At 44.3% G+C, this 20,696-nt stretch overlaps 2 protein-coding genes across 8 annotated transcripts in view; one reads left to right on the forward strand and one right to left on the reverse strand.

Annotated features, from left to right (window-relative positions):
* The first annotated feature begins 2,092 nt into the window (after positions 1–2,092).
* insm1b (insulinoma-associated 1b) lies at positions 2,093–5,552 on the forward strand. Its single transcript, XM_037796219.1, has one exon. The coding sequence runs from the start codon at positions 2,969–2,971 to the stop codon at positions 4,475–4,477; it is 1,509 nt and encodes a 502-aa protein (XP_037652147.1). The 5' UTR covers positions 2,093–2,968; the 3' UTR covers positions 4,478–5,552.
* A 1,909-nt stretch (positions 5,553–7,461) lies between these two features.
* ralgapa2 (Ral GTPase activating protein catalytic subunit alpha 2) overlaps positions 7,462–20,696 on the reverse strand; it is a 116,432-nt gene continuing 103,197 nt past the window's right edge. For 3 of the 7 annotated variants that reach the window (XM_037796712.1, XM_037796714.1, XM_037796710.1), the window contains 3 exons: positions 17,199–17,320; positions 13,338–13,397; positions 7,462–10,221 (listed from right to left, as the gene is read on the reverse strand). In XM_037796712.1, coding sequence (XP_037652640.1) covers positions 10,064–10,221; positions 13,338–13,397; positions 17,199–17,320 — 340 coding nt within the window. In that variant the 3' untranslated portion in view covers positions 7,462–10,063. Of the gene's footprint in view, positions 10,222–12,369; positions 12,414–13,337; positions 13,398–17,198; positions 17,321–20,696 lie in introns of all 7 variants that reach the window. The other 4 variants (XM_037796715.1, XM_037796711.1, XM_037796713.1 and 1 more) reach the window with 3 other exon arrangements.

Consider the following 20,696-nt stretch of genomic DNA (forward strand, 5'->3'; position numbering starts at 1 on the left):
GAAGACACCGGCACACACACACACACACACACACACACACACACACACAGAGAGGCCCATTGAAAGGAAAAGGCGCAGGCCTGCGGCTCAGCTCCGATTGTGTAATTATTTGACTTGGTCATACTGCAGCTTTATGCAAATGAGGGGAACAATGTACGACGATGGAGATTAATTCCTCCCTGGGTCTGCTCCGACTGAAAGGAAAAAAGAATGCGCTCTCTGCCAAGTGGCGCACTGCACAGCCTACATTTAGCCATTATAACGAGAGAGAGAAAAAAAAGAAAAGACAAATACACAATATGTGAGGTATGCACAGAAAAACCCATAGGGGAGAAAAGAAGAAAATAGGCCGCATGTTATGTGTCAGAAAAAAAGTTGTCTTTGTTATAGGCAGACAGGCGGAGGCTTTAGAATTAGTTTGATTTGTTTTAAGAAATGATTACAGCTAAAGAATCATCCTTTACTTCTTTAACTATTGGATTCAATGCAAACTTTAATCTTGAAAGTTTATAAGGAGGCAATTCAGAGTCCCTACATTTAACCTGAATCAGGCTAAATAACGCTTTTGTTCATCAGTCCATCTTGTTGCTAAATAATAATTAATGTGCTGCTAAAGAACATGTAAATCCAGAGGACAGATGGTAATTTTGTAATGGGTTATGTATGAATAATTTGTGATGTGTTTTGTTTGGGGGTTTTTTGTCTGATGGGTCTTACTTGTCTGTCTGTTTATGGTAACAGTATGTCTATTGTATATGTACTTTTTCCTTAAACTGAGCTGCCTATGGATGCCAAATGAATTTCAGTGACAATAAAGTTGTATCTATAAGCTTCTTTGCGCAAAATGAGCCAACCAATCAACAATTACCACCCTGAAAACTTCCCATATTTTGCACCAACACCAGTCCCACTCTGTATATCCATTGCAAGCAGCTTCATTCTAGTTTTGGATATCTGTGCAGCAGCATTTTTGCACCACCAGCTTCGGCCTTCTTTTGTCTGGATGGAGCTCTGATTCCGCCCAGCACGCGTCTAGCTGTGGGCCAGATTGGCCCGTGAGTCGCGTTTCACAGTTAAGAGGTCAATTTGCCTTTCAAACGAAAGAAAAAAAAAGACAGGGATATCCAAGCACGCGGGCAGACGTGGCTATTGTGCACAAAGGCCAAGAGGGCCTTTCTTATTACTTATGTATGCAGCGAGATGTCCTGATTTATATGTCGAGTTAAACTACCGAGACAGACACGTGCCCCTAAAATAAAGAAGCACTCCCTCTCCATAGTGTTTATTTAAGACATAATAAAATAAAGGTCTATAAAATGGTGTTGGGAGGTGTGCGTAATGCGCGCAAAGGTCGTGCGTAAAAAGAGGAGAATGGGTATAGAGAAAATAAAGTAAACCGTGTGGAGGTAAAAAAAAAAACCTACATTGAGAGATTTTACAGTTTGGTGAATTTTCCTCTTTGAACAAACATCACAACAGACATTGAAAAGAAACACAGCTTTTTGGTTTTGTATTTAACCAAGCTTGTCTCATCATCCCCTGTCTTTAATTCTAAATGTAGTGAGTTTAGCTGTAAAATGAGAAAGTGTGTGACCCTGCAGCCATGTTGAGATCAGTTGAGGAAATACCAAGCACCGTCCACCAGCCGGAGCAAACTTTCCCATTTTTACAGCTAAACAGTACACTACAAGATGTTTCTGAAAACATTTGAGACCAGAAATAGGCATTAAAGTAACAGAATATTGATTCATATTTGATCAGCCTAGTTTGACCGTTTGATCAGAGTTCACAAGTGATTGACAGCTGCCTCCGTTTAAAGGAACAGCCAATAGGAACGCTCTCTCTCTCTGAAATGACCTGTGATTGGCCAAAGTCTTTCATCATTGGCTAGATTTTTTAAAGCCTGAAAACAGAGACATGAGGAGGTGCAGAAGTCTAGTTTTTTTTATCAGAACACTTGAATCACAATATGGTGACAGGTTATTATGGATTTCTTTACCCAATGATGCCAAAAATATACTGCCTACTGCAGCTTTAAGCCATCAGGCCTATACAGCAGCTTATAGGCATCTTTTGAAAGTGACTATTTGCAGAAAGCTGGACGAATTTAGGAACACCCTCTCTCTCTCTCTCTCTCTGAAAAACAACCTGCATTGAGACATTTTACAGTTTGGTGAATTTGCCTCTTTGAACAAACATCACAACAGACATGGAAAAGAAACACAGCTTTTTGGTTTTGTATTTAAACAACTGTAAAACCGTGTGGAGGTAAAAACACAACCTGAATTGAGAGAATCTGTTTTTTTTACAGTTTGGTGAATTGAACAAACATCACAACAGAAAAAGAAACAGCTTTTTTTTTTTTTTATTTAACCAAGCTTGTCTCATCCCTCGTCTTAATTCTAAATTGTGATGATTGTGGCAGTGACGGACATTTCCTTTTTGGCAGCTCGTGCCCCCCCCCCCCCCCCCCCCCCCCACCCTACCCCCAGAGAGGAGAGCCACAAAGCCGTGGCACGTGTGCATTTGTATAGGGGCCCATCAGACCGTAAAAAGGAGGAGGGTCCCGGCGTGTGCCTCTGGTCTGGGAGGGGCCACATTAATGTAATAAACCAGCCAGTACATCTGCTAAGCTATCTTGCACATCCTCCAACGAAATCCACCAAACCCAAAGCTCAGAGCACCTCCCACAATCAAATCCACTGGGATCTTTGGTTTCATCCGATTGGTCGAGGATGCTGCAACAGGGGGGGGGAGGAGGGCAGAACAATAGCATCATTCCGGCATAAAAAGAGTGGAGCTATGCCTTGGAGACGAAAACATTTCAGCAACAGAAGAAGAATCGATATATACTAGGGAGGAGATAAAGTAGCTTCTAAGTGTTGCCATATTTTTTAACAAACCTGGATACTCGAGACTTCTTCACCGACCTCCCAGAAGTGCCTTTTCCGCTGTTATACTCGCCAAGATGCCCAAAGGATTCCTGGTAAAAAGAAACAAGAAATCCGCACATGTTTCCTACAGGACTCGGTCAGATGAAGATGACCTCCACCACTTCCAGGAGATACCCACCCCAGCTGCCTTGCCGAGTTATGTGTACCCATCCCAGCCGATGTCCAGTCCAGCCCGCGGTGCAGCAGCAGCAGCGTCGCCGGATTGCGCATCAGCAGCAGCTGCCGCGCCGGTGCCAAGGATGGAGAAGAAGCCGGTGCAGTTCGGCAACCCGGAGTCGGTGTGTCAAGCTCTCTACAGCCCCACCCGGCCCATCAGCAGGGAGCACGACAGAGGGGGATATTTCGAGCGAAGTTTCAATCTGGGCTCGCCTATTTCTGCTGAGTCATTCCCGACACCCGCCTCTCTCTCCGGCCTGGACCAGCTCCTGTACGCGCCGGTCGACCTGAAAATCGGCACCAGCAACAGCAGCCGCAGCGGCACCATCAGCACCATCACCACTAGCAACAGCATCAGCAGCCTCCCGGCGCCTAGCAACCGGGTCGGCGGCGGTACCAAAAGACCCGCATCTGACAAAGCTAAACCCGCCTCCAAGAAACCCAAAGCCATCCGAAAACTCAACTTTGAAGACGAAATGACGACTTCTCCAGTGCTCGGTCTCAAAATCAAAGAGGGCCCGGTGGATATGAAGCCCAGGGCGCCGTCCGGAGCAGGAGGAGACAACAACAAGCCTCTGGGGGAGTTTGTGTGCCAGCTGTGCAAGGAGGCGTACGCGGATCCATTCTCTCTAGCTCAGCACAAGTGCTCCCGCATCGTCCGGGTCGAGTACCGGTGCCCAGAGTGCGACAAGATGTTCAGCTGCCCGGCAAACCTTGCCTCTCACCGGCGCTGGCACAAACCACGAACCACCACCACCGGAGGCGCATCTGCGGTGCCAGGCAACGCGCAGCAGCAGGGCATCAAACCAGAAACGGCCAAAATGCCACAGATAGGTGTCAAATCAGTCTCCGATGAAGCCAAAGACATGAGTGATAGAGACACCCCGAGTCCAGGTGTGTCCGAGTCCGGCTCTGAAGATGGCACATATGACTGCCAGTACTGCGGGAAGAGGTTTAAGAGACAGGCATACCTAAGAAAACACATCATGGCACACCAGGCCTTGCAAAAGAAAGTGCTGGAGGAGTTTCAACCCCAGGCAGAGCAGCCTCCGGTCCTGTCATCCTCCTCCTCTGCATCCTCAGCATCCTCCTCATCATCATCCTCAGAGGAAGCCTCAAACCAAAGCCCTCTCAACCTGAGCCCGGCGGACTGCCTGCTGTGCCCGGTGTGCGGGGAGAGTTTCAGCAGCAGGTCCGGACAGGAGAGACACCTGCGCCTCATGCACTCCTCCCAGATCTACCCGTGCAAATACTGCCCCGCCACTCTCTACAGCTCTCCGGGACTCACCAGGCACATAAACAAGTGCCACCCCTCGGAGAACAGGCAGGTGATCCTGCTCCAAATGCCGGTGCGACCAGCCTGCTAAAAGAAAAACAACCACTAAACTCGTGCCTTTTGATGGATGGAGAGGGAGGGGGAAAAAAAAAAATGGATAAAAAAAAAAGTGGCTTTGGGGGTTAAAAAAAAAAATATTGTGATGCTCACTGCCATAACTTTAGTTCCAATGAAAAGGCAGTTTGATGTTTTAAGTGGTGTCTTTTCCATGCCAATCAGTGATTGTTTGAATGCTTCTCTCTATATTTGAATATTTTGAGATTTTTCCTTCTCAAATTAGTTTATCAAGGAGAAAAAAAAAGGAATACAAAGCGTTAGTTTGACTGTTAAAAGGGTATTTTTCTAGGACAGCACATGTGTTCAATGATATAGCTTCTAGACCTAAGAAATGTCTTAAAATTCTCAGAAACCCCTTTTTTCCCCATTAAAAAGCCTTTTTGGATTCACAAAAAGTGATTGCTCCATCACTGCAGCTTTACGCTTGTTTGTGAAACTTACAAACTTTGTGGGGAAAAAGAGAGTGACTGAAGCATTCCCTTGTTTAGTAGAGCCACAAATGCCTTTAGTATACAGATAAGCCTATAGTCCGACATATACACATCCAAATCCCGCTGTATAACTGCCTTAAAAAAAAAAAGTCAACATAGACTGTTTTTAATTTTGAATGCTGGCACATATTTTATTATTATTATTATTATTATTGAAGATTGTTGCAATATTTTTCATCATATGTTTATTTATTTATTTATTCTAATTATTTTATGTAACTTATTGTTGTGTTTGTTGTGTGATTTCTTCTGTGAATCGTTCTGGCAGTTTACATGTCGTATAGCCAAAATGTTTTTTTTTGTTTTTTTCTTTTCTTTTTTTGGGTCAAATTCATGAGTTGTGATAATAATTGTCGTGGGTCGGGTTTTAATCTTTTCAATCTCCACAGCTCTTGTTAAAAAAAAAAAAGAAAGAAAAAAAACGTAAAGCTCTTACCTTAGATGCAATCTTTTTTAAGGACAAGTTATTTTTCTTAAATGTTGGCTTTTATAGCGCTTTGATTGTATGTGTATATCGTTGTTGTCTATCGAAATAAAAAAAAAATATTTTCAAAAGGACACGTGTCTCAAGGTGCTTCAACTTTTTCCAGATAGAGTGAATTAATTAACTTGATTTCTTAACGAAACAAAATCAGCATATTTCTTTAGGAAGTTTTATATTGCTGACATATTGGCGACCTTATTGAAGTTTTTTTTATTTGTTTGATCCTAGTTTTGATTGTCCATGATGTGTTTCTGGAATTGTTTCTCTTCAGGGAAAACTTTGGCAAATTATTTTCCAATAAATGACTGAATGAATACACGTTATAAATATTTACTTATAAATATGATATAGACAACTTGGAGATGTTGGAAAAAAAGGCCTCTGATTGTGTAATCTTATTTTCGGGACCCAAATTGAAACAATTATCCCGTGCGTAAAACATCTTTTAAAATGACCCTTAAACTAAAACAAATATTTGCAATTCATTTATGAGTTTAATTTTTAAGTATAGTATGAATTTAGTACCTTATTTAATCATTTTTTTTTTAAATACATTTGTTTTTGTCTATTCCACACATGTTTTTCTAAAGACATAAAATGCAGTTATAATACATCTTTTATGGACAATCAGGGGGTTTTGAATTCTGGTTCCCAAAGTGCCACTCGAGGTTACCAAGCATGATAAATAATAGTAAAATTTAACACCCTAAAAGTTTTAACAATGCCATAATTTCTCCACCATCTCCCTCACAAATTATGCGAATCTATTGAGTCTTCCTCCGGAACAGGAAAAAGAAACCTCAGGAGCCTCCTTTGGGCCAAAACCTTTGCCTTCGATTCTGCGTTTATCAGCCTGATGCGCACTAAATCAGAGCTGCTAGTGGCTCAATAGACGCCGCTTCGCTGCTGCCACAGAGAAGCACTTAGGGCCTAATCATAAATTCCCTCCTTAATACCATGTCAGGACATGACAGGAGGACAAAGAGGTGGTGGATAAAACTCACCTCTGGAGCAGTAAAACATCTGTCTACTTTGGGGAGGACTCAAGGCAGCTCGATTTGTGCTGATTTAGGACACATCTGGGTTCAGTTTGGCTTCATATCTGACCTCCAGAAACCTGAAAAGCATTAAGTCAGTTGTAATTTAGCAGGCAGCCTTTAACTATAGACAAATACTGTCAGCATGGAGTTCACTTTAAGGCATAATGATGGGGAAATGCTGTTAAAAGGATAAAAAAATCACCCTTACACTGACTTTATCTCCTGTATAGAGTTGTTCCTGCTCATTAATACTCTGTTCAAAGCCCCAAAAAAAGAATAAACCAAACTTTTTAAATGAGTGTCACTCCCCCTTAAGGCATCAGTGACAATACATCAAGACAGAGAGATATTTGAAGTGTGATATTGGACTGCTGGCAGCAGTGTAACACATGAACTAATACAATAATCACAGAGAATGGCAGCCTCTCGGAGGGGCTGGGACACCCAGACCCTGCCTGTTGTGTTGTACACTATCTCAGAGTCAACGACTAGAGGCAAACAACGCTGAGGTGGGTGAAAATGAGGCAACATTATAGCCTTCTTTCTCACCCTTTTCTCTCTCACATGCAGTTTATAGGGCTCCAATTACGGTCAAGTGCTTTTCTTGCGTCTCCGTGTGACCCAGGGGAAGGCAGGGGCACCCGTAGGTGCAACAACCATTGCACCTGTACCTCCTGGTGAGGTTCCATTATGTTTTGCCTCCCCTCTAAGCAGGGGCTGAGCAGCAGGGGAGACAGATGGGAGGAGGGTCAGGTTACCCCTGCTGCTGCTGCTGCTGCTGCTGCTGCTGCTGCTGCTGCTATGGCTGGGCCAGGGTCAGAAAGCCCATGGTAACAGCACCATCATGTCACCACACACACACACTCTACAAAATCTGAGGTTACACAATTAGCTGATGTGTTGTTGAGAGGAGGGTGGGGGGGAAAAAAAGCACAAAGATGCGTAGAATTTCAAATTGATTTAATGAAATGTTTCAATTTTCACATTTCTAATAAAGATAGCAGGACTTCGGTCGTTTAAAAACAGTTTTTGATATGTTGACAAGTAATGATGAAATCTTCAAGCATTTTTTTCCTCTTTCTCTTATACAAAGATTATATTACAGGCATTCATATATTTATATTCAGAGGGCGCTCAAGCCCTCAAATTTGACACAAATGTACAAGGATTTCTAAAACAAGAAGAAAAAAAAAAACACACTAGGGCTAAACACTAGCTCGTTTTCTTCACGTATATAAGACACACAATCCTTATCCTAACTTCTCCAGCGACTACGCCACCAAAGGGGGGGGAGCACAGAAGACCCCTTTTTCAACAGACAATCATCTATAACCTACAATCTTTAAGATCCTGGGCGGTTCCTTCAAGTGGCTTTGGGAAGAAGGGGGGAAGGGGGGGATAAAAACCATAGATGTGATCCAGGCCTATATATCTATACATTCTTCAATAAACAAAAAGCACAACAAAAATGGACCTCCTGCTGTTTGGACTCCCCCATTTTCAGCTCGGGGGAATGAACAACGGAGGCGACGTGTGAGGGAAAGGAAGAGAAAATGACAAGGAGAGCATGGTGGGGGGAAAGTAAGGCATAGTAGTGCAACAGATGGGGATAGTGTTGCAACTTGGGTGGAGCCCTCAGAGGATGACAGTGTATAGTGTGTGTGTGTGTGTGTGTGGGGAACACCTGGCTACCATGACAACCCCCGAGCTGGGGCAGGTTGGAGAAGTGAGAGCGCCGGCCTGGCTGGTTGCTAGGAGGGCTGTTAGAGTTCAGCTCTGGCATGCCACCTAAACCCACAGCACCCCACCCCTCCTGTGGCCTCATGAGGTGACACAGGGGAGAGGATCATGGGAAAAGAGGAGGAGGAGGAGTTGGTGCCACTTGATTCCATTCACAGATAAAGACGAAGCACCACCTGTAATTCCAAATCCATCTGCTGTTGTTTTTTTTGTTGTTGTGGGAAGCACAAGACACTGACCTTTAGAGACACAGGGGAGGACAAACACTTGGTTTTAACGGGGGGGGGGGGATGTGACGCAGGGTGTCCATGGTTTGTGTCAGACTATGAAGTAGAAGAAGATGTGATTATAGGGAGGAGAGGTGGTGTTGGACAGCATCTTAGAGGACAGACATTACACAGGCACTGTGAGAAGCTCCCTCCGAAACTCACACACTCATACATACATACATACGCACACACACACCAGTGCATGGAGTTAAGATTCACCTGAGGCTCTGGCGGTATTTTTCCTCTAAACAAGCACATGATTACAACACAACAGCAAAAAATAATAATTCATCAAACAGTCCTTTTCTATATATACACATCTAGCAAACAGACAAATAAAATTTAAAGCAATTTACATCCAAGAACGAAGAGAAAAACATTCAATGCTAGTTAAATCAATGACAGCGAGTGCAAAAAAAACGGTCGGGAACGTTGGAATGTCGATGTCTTAAGGGAAACTGATAGCAGAGGAAAGAGACAGGAGGAACTTATTCAATTACCGGACATGAGCCTATGTTAACGACATCAGAAGACGATTACAAACGCAGTCTTTCCTCATTCCAGCAGAGTTGCATAAATCAAATCATGACACAATCCATCGGAATTCATTTAAAAAGGAAAAATTAGAGTGATAGAAAAAAAAAAGAAAAAAAAAAGCCAAACAAATTTCAGCTCAAGTTAGAAAGACGTCATCGATTGTCCACTCTGGGTTCAAAACAATTAAAAAAAAAAAAGCCTCTGACTGCAACGTACTGCAGGGACTCCGTGCCCAGGAAGTCTGTGTAGTAGTGCAGTGAGTACAAATCATCCTGGGGAGGTATTCCCCATCATGCATCAGTCTTTTTTCTCCTTTTCAGTGTAGGGGAGCTGGTCCACCAACATGGTCCAAAGTGGTGCTAACGAGCAGGACGTCATCCTGTCACCAACTGAAGTGGTTATTTTTGACACAGAAAGGTTGTGGCAGGTGCAGGAGGAGGTAAAAAGGCAGACATATTTAATAAACAGATACCAATCTCTTGTGCAGTTTTAGCATTTACAGCTGTGTCATTCAGTGCTTTGTCACGTTAAGTGTTGAGACAGATGAGATTATAGAAACAAAGTGAAGCAGTCTCCCATTCCCTTACTATAGTAAGAACTTGTTTTCCTCTCTAGTGCATCCAGACTGCACTAGAAAATGAGAATAAAATTGACGTTTTTTAAATCACAGGTTGCTTTAAGACTTCTCAGTTTAAGTCTTCCTATGCTGCTGATTCTTAAGCTGAAACCACCAGGGTGAACATAAATAGCTTAGTCCATCTCGATTAAGCAGTTAAACACCACAACATATGGAAATGTATCAACAAAATCAATGATTGCCACATAAATTAAAAAATTGCAATATGCTCCAGTTGCATGTTTATATATATGACACAAAATAAAGAAAAAAATACACGCCAAAAACAACTTGCAGTCACAGCTGGGTGTGTGAGGTTCCTCGAGAAAAGATTAAAGGCTGCACTCGGAAGGGGGGGAGAAAGTGGGGACGGGTTGAAGAGCTCAGTTGGAGGATTTGCTTATAGCGCTGGCTGATCGGCGGAGTTTTCCAGAAACTCGGTTCTTTGTGGCACGGGGCATTGTGGGAGAAACCTGGTCGACGGAGTCCGTCGTCGCTGTGGTGCTTCCGGCTTCGGTGCTCACGCTGCCGGTGAATGAACCTGGGAGAGAGATGGAGGGAGAGTTGGTAGACAGAAAGACAACGATGGAGAGAGACAGGTTAGACGTGGCAGTGGGGTTCATTGGTTGTTCATTTGTGTGATTGCTGTTTATCCCAGCATGCTTCGTCATGCATGTGGCTGCTCCCACAACCAAGATTACCCAGTTCATAGGCCTTTCACCAACAATCACAAAAAATTACAATGCAAATTGTAAAAAAAAAAAAAGTGTTAAGATTTGAGTTTGTTCTACCCCCTGAAGTCATTAGAATAAAGATGTGAGCAAGCGAATTTAAATATTTCAGAAATTTCATGCCTTTTTCACATGCTGTGGAAAAGCAAAGCTTGTTAAAAAGAGAAGCTGCCTTTCTTCCCAATGCAGTTTTACCAGATGCTTATATGATATTAAAAAAAATGAGAAGTAACCTTTGTAGCTACGGGCCAAAAAAAAAGTATTCAGTTCGCAGTGTGACAGCAGAATGCTTTGAATGAAAACAAAATTGCACATTATGCTCTTGTTGTGAACATGTGGAGCCTTCCCATTGTCAAGTATTGTCCTTTTTCAACAAACTTCACATCCATGATTAGGGGATGGCAAAGAGAAATAAGCCGGGAGGTGGGCATGGAACGCTGGCGAGGACAATCAAGTATTGTAAACGTCGCCCTGACTTTCTCGGTGTACCCCTGACCAAACCCAGACCGCGGGTCCACCCCCCACCCGCCCGCCCGCCCGCCTCGGCCCCCATGCCTCGAGTTTAAACAACTTTTCTGCTTTGTCGAGATGGCATCTGGTTGCCTATTTTCTTTCCTATCCTTTTATTTCCTGCCATTTTTTCCGAGGCATCTCAAGTTGCAGCGGCTAAAAGGAACGGCAGATGGCTGGAGTAACAGACACTCAGCAGCACAGTGGACACCGGCAGCATCCAGGGCCGCGGCTCGCTGGGAGAGGAGGGCTGGGCTACGGATGAAACATTGGGTGTGTGTGTGCGTGTGCATTGTGAAGGGCTAAGAGGGGAGGTGAGGGGGTCCGAACATGAATTCTCAAATCTGCATATGAATATATAAAAAAAAAAAAGGGGGACGGGCTAAAAATGTGGGCTGGCCTGATGGACGGAACAAATCCTGCATTCTTCTACTCATTCCTACAGTAAATACTTTTTATAAACTAAACAGCATGTGCTGCAAAGACATATGACAGACAGGAGGAAGGCAACCACCTATTACAGCTAATACACACAGACAATAGTACGGTACAGTTCACCACCCACTCAGCAGACTTCCCTTTTCGTTTAGCGCCCATTAAAAACATGCTGCACTAAACAGTCATCACTCCCACTGTGGCGCTTAATGACTGTGGTTGCATCAGTTTCTAAATGCCATTCTTCTCTGTATGGCCTTATGCGAGAATTAATTTTCATAGTACGTTACTGAGTGAAAAAATAACACAGATCCAGAGGAAGCTAATGCATCATTATCGTCATTATAACCCAGCGTTTCCGCTCCGTGCTCGAACCCGATCTACCTTACGGGGAGGTTTTAATTTCAGATGGAAAGAAGACGGGACAGACTGAGAGAGAAAGGAAAACAAAGAGGGTCTTTAAATGGCCCTGCTATCCTATTGGTCCCCCTCCGCAGCAGTTCAAACAAGGCTTTAGATGACAAAGACATCTTCCAGTGCGGCAGGTGTTAGTCTCAGAGTCTGCCCCAGGCAAACAGGCACACTCCAACAGGAGGAAATGAGGGAGGGTGGTGGAGGAGGGATTGGAGAGGGGGGAGAAAAAAAAGGAAAAGAAAGAAAAGTGTTTGCTGGGGGAAGAGATAAAGGCGCGCCACATGCAAAAGCGAGGGCCAGAAGTGTAGCCGTATTGTACATGCTGCTACTTAGTCAGGTGCTAATTGTCCCCACCGTGCATCACTTTCAATTACCAGCCTGGCCTAAACAGTAGGACACCCCCCCAAATAAACAGCCTGGTTTCTCTGTCCCCCTTCCCTTTGTCAGAGCACTCAGTAAATAAAGCTTGGTTAGTGCTGAATGAAAAAAGGAGGGGTGTGTGTGTGTGGGGCGGGGAACAGCCAGGATGAGTGATCGAGCGAAGGGTATAGGTAGGCCGCTGGACGGGAATCAAGCTTCCGGTCTGACTCGGGGCTTACCTTCGCCATATACAGTATTTGGACCTTTAAGATATTTTTTTAATCTAAAAAAGGGAAAAACAGAGTAAAGCATCATGTGAGATGAGCAGTGGACACACAGCATATACCACACTGCAGCAGAACACAACGCTGCTGACAAGTCAGCGATCTGGAGGGATACTCAGACGGGCTTGTGTGGCGTCGAGGTTAGTCGTCACTGGAAGGTTTGAAAAGTCAGACATGGTTAACTGATTGGGTTGAAGAGTTAATCAACAAGTGTTTTTTTCTCTGCAGAACCATAATGTCTGATGGTACCTGATGAATCTGTCCAATTCACAGATTTCAAAATCAACACACAATTTTGAAATCCAAAGCATGAACGGTTTGGAGCAGTTCACATGGCAACAACAAAAAACATTCACCACCGGTGTTGCTGTTAGAGAGGGGTTAGGATGAGAGAGGAAAAAGATGCTGGGGGGCACCTAAGAGGGCCATGGGAGCTTTTAAGTTGTTTTATCCAAAAGAGAGTTTAGAGGATGGAGAACACACGACGTAACAAAACAGTAAGCAGTGCAGGTGTAAAATACAACAACAAGGGCAGAGCACTGTGGATAAAGTCTGCTTTACAGATGGATTAGCTCATGCAGGAAGCCATGAGGCTGGTCTGAAGTAGCGGGGTGAGAGTGAGGTTGCATTCAGGATCATGGGCGGACGAGGCTGTGGAGGATGCTGACAGTTAGAGGGCTGAGGTCAAATGCCTTATACAGGGGAGTGGTGCAACACTGCAGGGGGCGCTTTATTTAGCAATTAGCATGCAGAATCTGTGCTTGAATTCGACTTTGCTTTTACAAAAAAAGGGTTAAATCAAGCCCAGTTGTTTGATGATGGCGGGGTTCACAGTGATCTAAACGAATGAATGAATGGATGGATGTCGGTGGGGCTGTGGCTGGGCGTCATGCCTAGTGTGGAAGAAGCAGGCAGAGTCTTACAGTCCAGTTTGGCCCAGGGGTACTCCATGTCCCAAACCATCCCCGGCCAACGCCTGCACGCTGTCATGGAGCATGGATGACATGTTAGTGGCAGCAATGGCGGGATGGACGGACAGACAAATGGACACACGCGCACACACACGCACACACACGCACACACACAGAAAAGGCATGGGAGGGCAGTACAGCACATTTCAGAAGGGTGAGAATGAGGAGCAGTGTCAGCCAGCCATCACTGCTACAATGAAACTATAAGCTTGATGGGACAACAGATGATCAGGATGATAGACTACAACGGTAAATGATACTTAGATGCATTATTTATGTGGCCTAAAGCATTAAATACATCACGCCTATTGTTTAGAAAAGCTACAGATCAGCCTTCAGTTGGATACACTTGATAAGAATACATGAAAACACACATAACTGTGGTAGCTGAGAGTAATTGTTAAAGTCAATTAAACAACAAATTGATCGATAGAAAATTAATCTGCAACAAGTTTGACAATTTATTAGTTGTTTAAGTTACTTTTTGAAGCAAATATACCAAACATTCACTGGTTCTAGCTTATCAAATGGGCATTGTGCTGGTTTTCTTGCACCAAATTCACACCAGGCAGCGGCGAAGTGCTGCTCGACGCAATAATTACATTTTTCTGTGGCTGGGAGGCGTATTCATGTGTTTCAGGTGAGAAGCAATTCTTTTGTAACAAAAGTCAACATGTCACAGCAGTCACAGGATCTGTTTACTGTTTATTAGCTCAGGAGCAGCCGCCGCAGCTTTTCATTGTCATTGCATGACAGCTCGCTGCAGATAGCACCTCGCTGCTGCTCTGGTGTGAATTCGGCGTACGTGTTCTATGATGGTAAAGTGAATACCTTGGGGTTTTGGTCAGATTAAGTTACCTATTAAGTTAACTATTGGTTGCAGGCCCAAGTAGTCACACCTGGTAATATGTGTGTTTTCTTATGAATTCTTTATTTTTCTGTTAAATGTTGTTGAGTTTCTTTAAAATTAGAGAAAAAAAAAAAAATTCTTTCACACTATATGACAGATTCACATACACAGTATATTCTGCTTATAGTCTGGTTGTCTCAGCACCTCAGTGAAGCTACTGTATATGATGCTTATACCGAACAGTGAAATAGTCAAACCCTATATGCCCCGTTTCCATGGCTGCACCGTAAAATAAAATAGATATATTCTAGATCAGAGAGGGCAACCTTTTTTTTATATGAAGTGCCATTTTAAAATGTTTTGTTATCAGTGTGCTATCTCAACATTAAAGTTAACATTAAGTTTAATTAGGACACCACATGAAAATTTAAATCTCCAACGGATCTGTGATTTTATGCCATCCATAAAGGCAAAGTGCATGCCAACATTAAAAAAAACAACTCCCATAATTAGGACATTGATATGAGAGCACTATATAAGAAGGTTGCCATCCTTATGAAATCATCCACATCTAAGTTGGAATCATTAAACTTAACAATCTTCCACCAACATTGTTCATCAGCAATAAACTTCAATTCTGCAAAGAAGGCAACGAGCACTAGCCAATCAGAGGCAGAGTAGGACGGGGTCTTCGCAGAATGCAAAAACAAATCAAACTACCGTAAATAACAGGCCACAGAACTGCCGATGGCTGTGAAAGAGGTCATTTGGCATGCAGATGTGAGAGCACTTTAACATTTCTAAAAAAACTCTCTCGCAAACTTATTGCTAGTGTTCCACTGGTTAAGCTACCGCGTGCCACCCTGATCTAGATGCATCTATTTTGCTGATATTCATTGTTAGAAATGTGCTAACTTTGGGAAACGCCCCTTGAATTAATATACTCATCCACGTTTTATTAGAATGGACCCACCGAGGAATCTGGCAGTATTTAAAAAAGGTCAAAATCAGCAGCGAAGGCGATTTGTGAAATTACTCAACAGCACTGTTATAATGTACAAGAAATGATTGTGTTAGAGTATCGTATGGAGCAAGTGAGTCCTGGATTAAATATCAACAGACAGACAGACACACACACCCTCACATTAATCTAGTAATCTATTTACGCGCGTAGATTCCGGAGAAATACAAATTGCCGTTCAGAACGAGTTTCCGCAGCAGCGAGGGTGACACAACAGCCTTACAGACTTCATTATGTTATGGCCTCTCACATTAGCCGCAGCATATGTCCCATGCTGTGAAACATTATTCTCAAGCCTGGCTAACCTCTCTAACCTCTGTCTGTCTGGCCACAAAGGAACCCATAGTTGAAATAGTTCCTCTCTCTGTTGCAGCTCCCCCCTTCCTCTATATTCCTCTGTATATTTTTCCGCCCCTCAGTCCTTCCCTTTAAGCTGTTTTGGTGCTGGGGATGAGAAGAGGTGACGAGAGGTCAGTCTGGGGAGATTTTACACCTCTGCAGGAGAGATGGGCAAACAGTATGGTAATGTAGCTGACTACCTCTTGCCTGCCTTCAACAGCCTGAATATCACACCTTCCGCCTGAGAATCTGAAGTCCTACACAGACAGACACTAGAAAATTCAGACATCTAATTCTCACATGCCAGCGTACAGGATAACAAATATTACAAACACGTTAAAACCACCCTTAAAACATAACAGCACTGAGAGATTTGAAAATGACAAGACATCTATGGTGTGGTATTGTGGAGCGCTTTCCTTGTCAAAACAGAACGCGTCTCGGGATCCAATCGAGTGGAAAAGTGCAATCCTGTATTGATTTCAGTGCTGTTGCAGATCGATCGGAGCTGGTACGAGTAGGAAGAACAAGATAAGACACGTTTTTCCATTCTATTCATCACGGACTGATAAGAGCGCTGTGCTGACATCCGCGAGCTGCTGTTTGTCGGTCGGCTCTCCTAAGTGTTGGTGAATGAGCTCATGAAGACGCGCACACACACACACACACACACACACACACACACACACACACACACACACATATATATATATATATATATATATATATGAGCTCGGCGGCCGCCATTTAACAAGGCTGCTTATATTCATGGGAAAGTAATTGCACGGAAAGATGCAGTTTGAAACAAGAAGAGATGAACAAAGTAGCGTGAGTGGGGCTTGAGGAAGTGGAGAAAGCGGAGTGTTTGAAGTCGGTCGGATGGCGTGAAGAGCCGGGCCCCGTCGTTTGATATTCATCAGTGAGCGTAGGCGTGGAAGGAGAGTGGAGAGAATGAGGGGGGCGGAGGAGGCGACGGGGGGGCAAACAGGTGTGTTGTGGAGGAGGAGGAGGAGGAGGAGAGACTGATACAGGGAAAAGGGGCAAGAAAAGACAATGAAGAAGGGTGAAAGAGCAACACGTTCTCATCCCAACTCGTTACATACTTAGACACTTTGTCAGACCCCTCGGCATCACTTTTTGGTTGCATGTAAACACGTGCCTAATGTTGTGATTCAAACAAAAACACTTGCTTCGGATTAAGCAACAAAACCACTTGGTTAGGTTTAGGAAAAAAACTACTTTGTAGGGCTTAAAACGACTATGTTTTTATAGTGCAAATGTGACTTGACGTTGTGAACAGGGGACACGAACGAACAGCTGATTGTAAAGTGGAAATGAAACGTAACACACAGGACACGCGGCGCTTTCTCGGAGCGTTTACTGTTGACGGGGATGGGTTTACATTGTAGTTAACGGAAAGCACAGTGCATCTCATTACGCCCCTCAAGGGTGCCTTGTGCGGCTGTCGACTGCCGTGACAAAGCGTCGGTATGTGATGTCCTGGGAATGAGTAGTGAAGTGAAGCAACAGACGGAATGAGAGGGGCGAAAGACATAGAGTGGACATAAAGGAGGACAGAGGTGCAGTGGGGTTCATTTCTCACCTGTTCCACTCATTGGATAGCCAGGAGAGGGGGAGAAGACCTGTGATGCAAAGTCCTCGAAGGTCATGACCTCTCTGTGGTTCTGAACAATGGCCTCCAGGTAGAGCGCCCGCTCCTCATAGCTGGTTGGCTCTCATTAAGGAACAAAACACGTTGGCATATTGGAGAAGAAAACCCTCAAACTCAAAATAATCACATTTCATAATGTAATCAAAACATCTATGTGTACATGACACAACTTGTCAGTTCATAGCCACAGTTACAAATATTTTCAGTGCTGCGCTACATATACATGTACTGTGAGAGTGAGCTGGGAGAGCGGGAGGCAGGGGCAGGGCAGCTCCACCATCAGCAACCCAGCCAGAAGCAAAGATGGAGCAATCAGCCATGCCACACAGCCCCAAATGAGAAAGCAGTCTCCAAAATAATCATACAAAAAAAGAAAGAAAGAATACATCACTACTGGCGTGGTGCTCCAAACCTCTCCTCTATCCCCCCCTCTCGTCCCTCTCTTCTCTCTAATAGAACCCCTGCTGCAGGCAGCATGTCTAGGACCACCCTCCCCGATGTGCTGCCTGCCACTTCTCCGTGCCATCAGGGGGAAAATTGGAGCCATTTGAAATTCAGAGTGACAAGCAGCGACTGGAGCCTGGGCAGCCGGCATGCAGGATGGATGGCCGGATTTGAAATGGGGAAAAGCTCAAATTAATAAATAAATAAATGAAGAGAGCCTGCAAAATGGCTGCCGGGCGAGGGGCGGAAAACATTCTGATGGCCATTATCATATCATTATTATAGATATATCGCGCTAAGTCTGTTGTGGAATGGATGCAAGTGCTGGGTAAAATATGGTGCGGGGAACTATTGGAGTGAAAAGGTCTGTCTGATGGCACTTTGGAGATTTAAACGGTGTGTGCGCATGTTTGACAATGAGTCCGATTATTCTCACGGCTGTCTGTTGTGGCCGTGTTTCTTTGATAGACGACACCTAACAAATTGCTTGACAAACACATGCATTCTCACTCTCTCTCTCAACCACACACACAACTCTAGTCGCTCGACACAGAGGCCCGCCCTCCCCCTCGTCTCATTGTGACTGCCAGGGTGGAGTGGCACTGGGCTGTTGCTGACGCCAAGGCTGAACCAGGCTGAGCTGAGATAGGCTGGACTGGGCCGAGAGGCTCTGGGTCTGGGTTAGATAGATAGGACGAGACAGTGCTTGGGCAGGGGGCCTGCTGTGGGCACATGCCGCCACAGCAGGGGCCAAGGCAGCCATGACCAATGGCTTTGAGGGAACCGTGGCAAAGCGGGGGTGACGGGCACCTGAGCCGGGAGGCACCAGAGGGTACGATGGCCAAGCTGCTCAGGGGGACAGACAGAGCTGGACAGAGGGCAGGCTGAGACAAAGGATAGGGTAACAGAGGAATATAGGGAGCAGGATGGGTTTGTATACTAAATGGTAGTGATGCTCGGTTCCACACACCTTATGAACCTAATAATGACGGTTTTGTAAACATGAATAGCATTATTTAACCATGGAAGGTAAAAGTTGGAGACAAATACTAGCGAGGGTAGATTAAAGGGGATCTATTATGCTTATTTTCAGGTGCATACTTGTAGTTTGGGTTTCTACCAGAACATATTTACATGCTTTAATGTTCAGAAAACGCTTTATTTTTCTCAAACTGGCTGAGCTGCAGCACCTCTTTTCACTCCCTGTCTGAAACGCTCTGTTTGAGCTCCTGCCCCCCCACTCTCGAAAAGCCCAGTCTGCTCTGATTGGTCAGCAGACCCACTGTTATGATTGGTCAACTGAACCAAACTCTTCGGACTCCGCTCCAGCTCCGCTCGAACTAGCTTAACTTGAGGCTGTGCCAAACTAGCCGCTAGGAAAAATGTGTCACTTGGTGACATCACCATGTTACATAAGAAAAGGCGGGACATCAAGCGAGGCGTTTCCCTGCAGTTCAGGAGCAGTGTTTCTGTGGGGGAGAGTAACTCCCTTTGGGCTTGGTAACTTTACAGACCTTTTACATGCACAAAAAAAACTATGTATCACACTAAATGAAAGTGAAATAGCACAAAAGCAAAATAAGTCCCCTTTAAAACAAACTGAAAAAATTGGGATGTCTTCTCCTCATTTTTTTAGGCATTTTTTAGCAAAATGAGATTCTAGGATAACCACACAACATTTGTACGCTTGTCTGGACAGACCACCAAGTAATCCCTTAAAATAAAAACCTCATATTTCCTGCCTTAAGTAGGAAAAGAGGAATGGAAAGACAGGGCCAGGCTCTCCATTTAAGAGATGCAGAGCAGCATGACTTTAAGCATGTAAAAGCACTTCCCCTCTTGAGCTCTATATCCGTCTTCCAGTCATAGCCAGACATGCAACGTCACTGTTTTCTGTCACTTGCTGGAAACAGCACTGGACAAAGAGTGGGCATCCCAGTCTCTGCTGCCATGGCAACTTGGGTCACAGCTCTGTGTGGTGGGTCATATCCAGGCTTTTATGGATGACAGACACAGAGAACGGATGTTTGTAAAAGAACAAAATGTGCCCAGATAGGTGATAAGTGGCAGACAAAATATAGTAGAAGGGAGGACTTAATGAAAAGAAATGAGAGAAGTTAGAAAAGGAATGAAAGACAAGGAGAGGACGAGGGGAGAGAGAGAGAGAAGCTCGGCACAGCGTGGGTCAACAGAGCCATATGGCTGTCCATTATCAGAGATGCAGATGACTGGAGGCCTGTTATTGAGATTCCTAAAGCAAATATTGACTCCAGCTGGAGCAGACGCTCTCTCTGACTCTGACACACGCCTCTCCTCCACTACTTCCTTCCGCTGCCCTCTATCCAAGTTAGACAAATGGATTATAGTGGGTGAGAAAAAAAACAAAAAACTTCAAAGAACAAAATGAAGGGAGATAGTGTAGAATTATCAAGAGGCGAGAGGAAATATATGACAGGCTGCCAGGGAGAAAGACAGGGGGTGAGGGAGGGAGAATAATAAAAGGTATTTTGGAGATGAGTGAAAGCGAGAGCCATAATCAGCTCACTTAAGTAAATGTACGATGCTATCTGTGGGTAAAAAAATTGCTGCACAGAAATCAGACCTCATGCACAGTGAGGGGTAATCTTTGCCTTCTCTCTTTCGCACTCCCTCTCCTTTCTGCTTGTCTCTAATTACTAAGCCACGGGCACAGCTTGTTCCCCTGCATATGCACAGATGCGGCAGCCTCCATGCAGTAACTTAATCAATGGACACGTCCAGAACAGTGACGCAAAGACTATGTCCATGTCATGGACACCAAACCCGCTGACACTGACCTACTTTTGGGGAAAAAATAAGCTGCCTGCAGCTACTGCTGATGAGTGCCTGGCGAAGCTTCATGTTTGTGGCAAACTTCTCCGGAAAGATGGTTCACAAAATGTATGCAAATGTAATGTATGTTATGAAAGTCTTTCTGATTGACAATATCACTGTTTCGCTCAAGAC

Source organism: Sebastes umbrosus, chromosome 16, assembly GCF_015220745.1.
Source record: "Sebastes umbrosus isolate fSebUmb1 chromosome 16, fSebUmb1.pri, whole genome shotgun sequence".
Classification (NCBI taxonomy): domain Eukaryota; kingdom Metazoa; phylum Chordata; class Actinopteri; order Perciformes; family Sebastidae; genus Sebastes; species Sebastes umbrosus.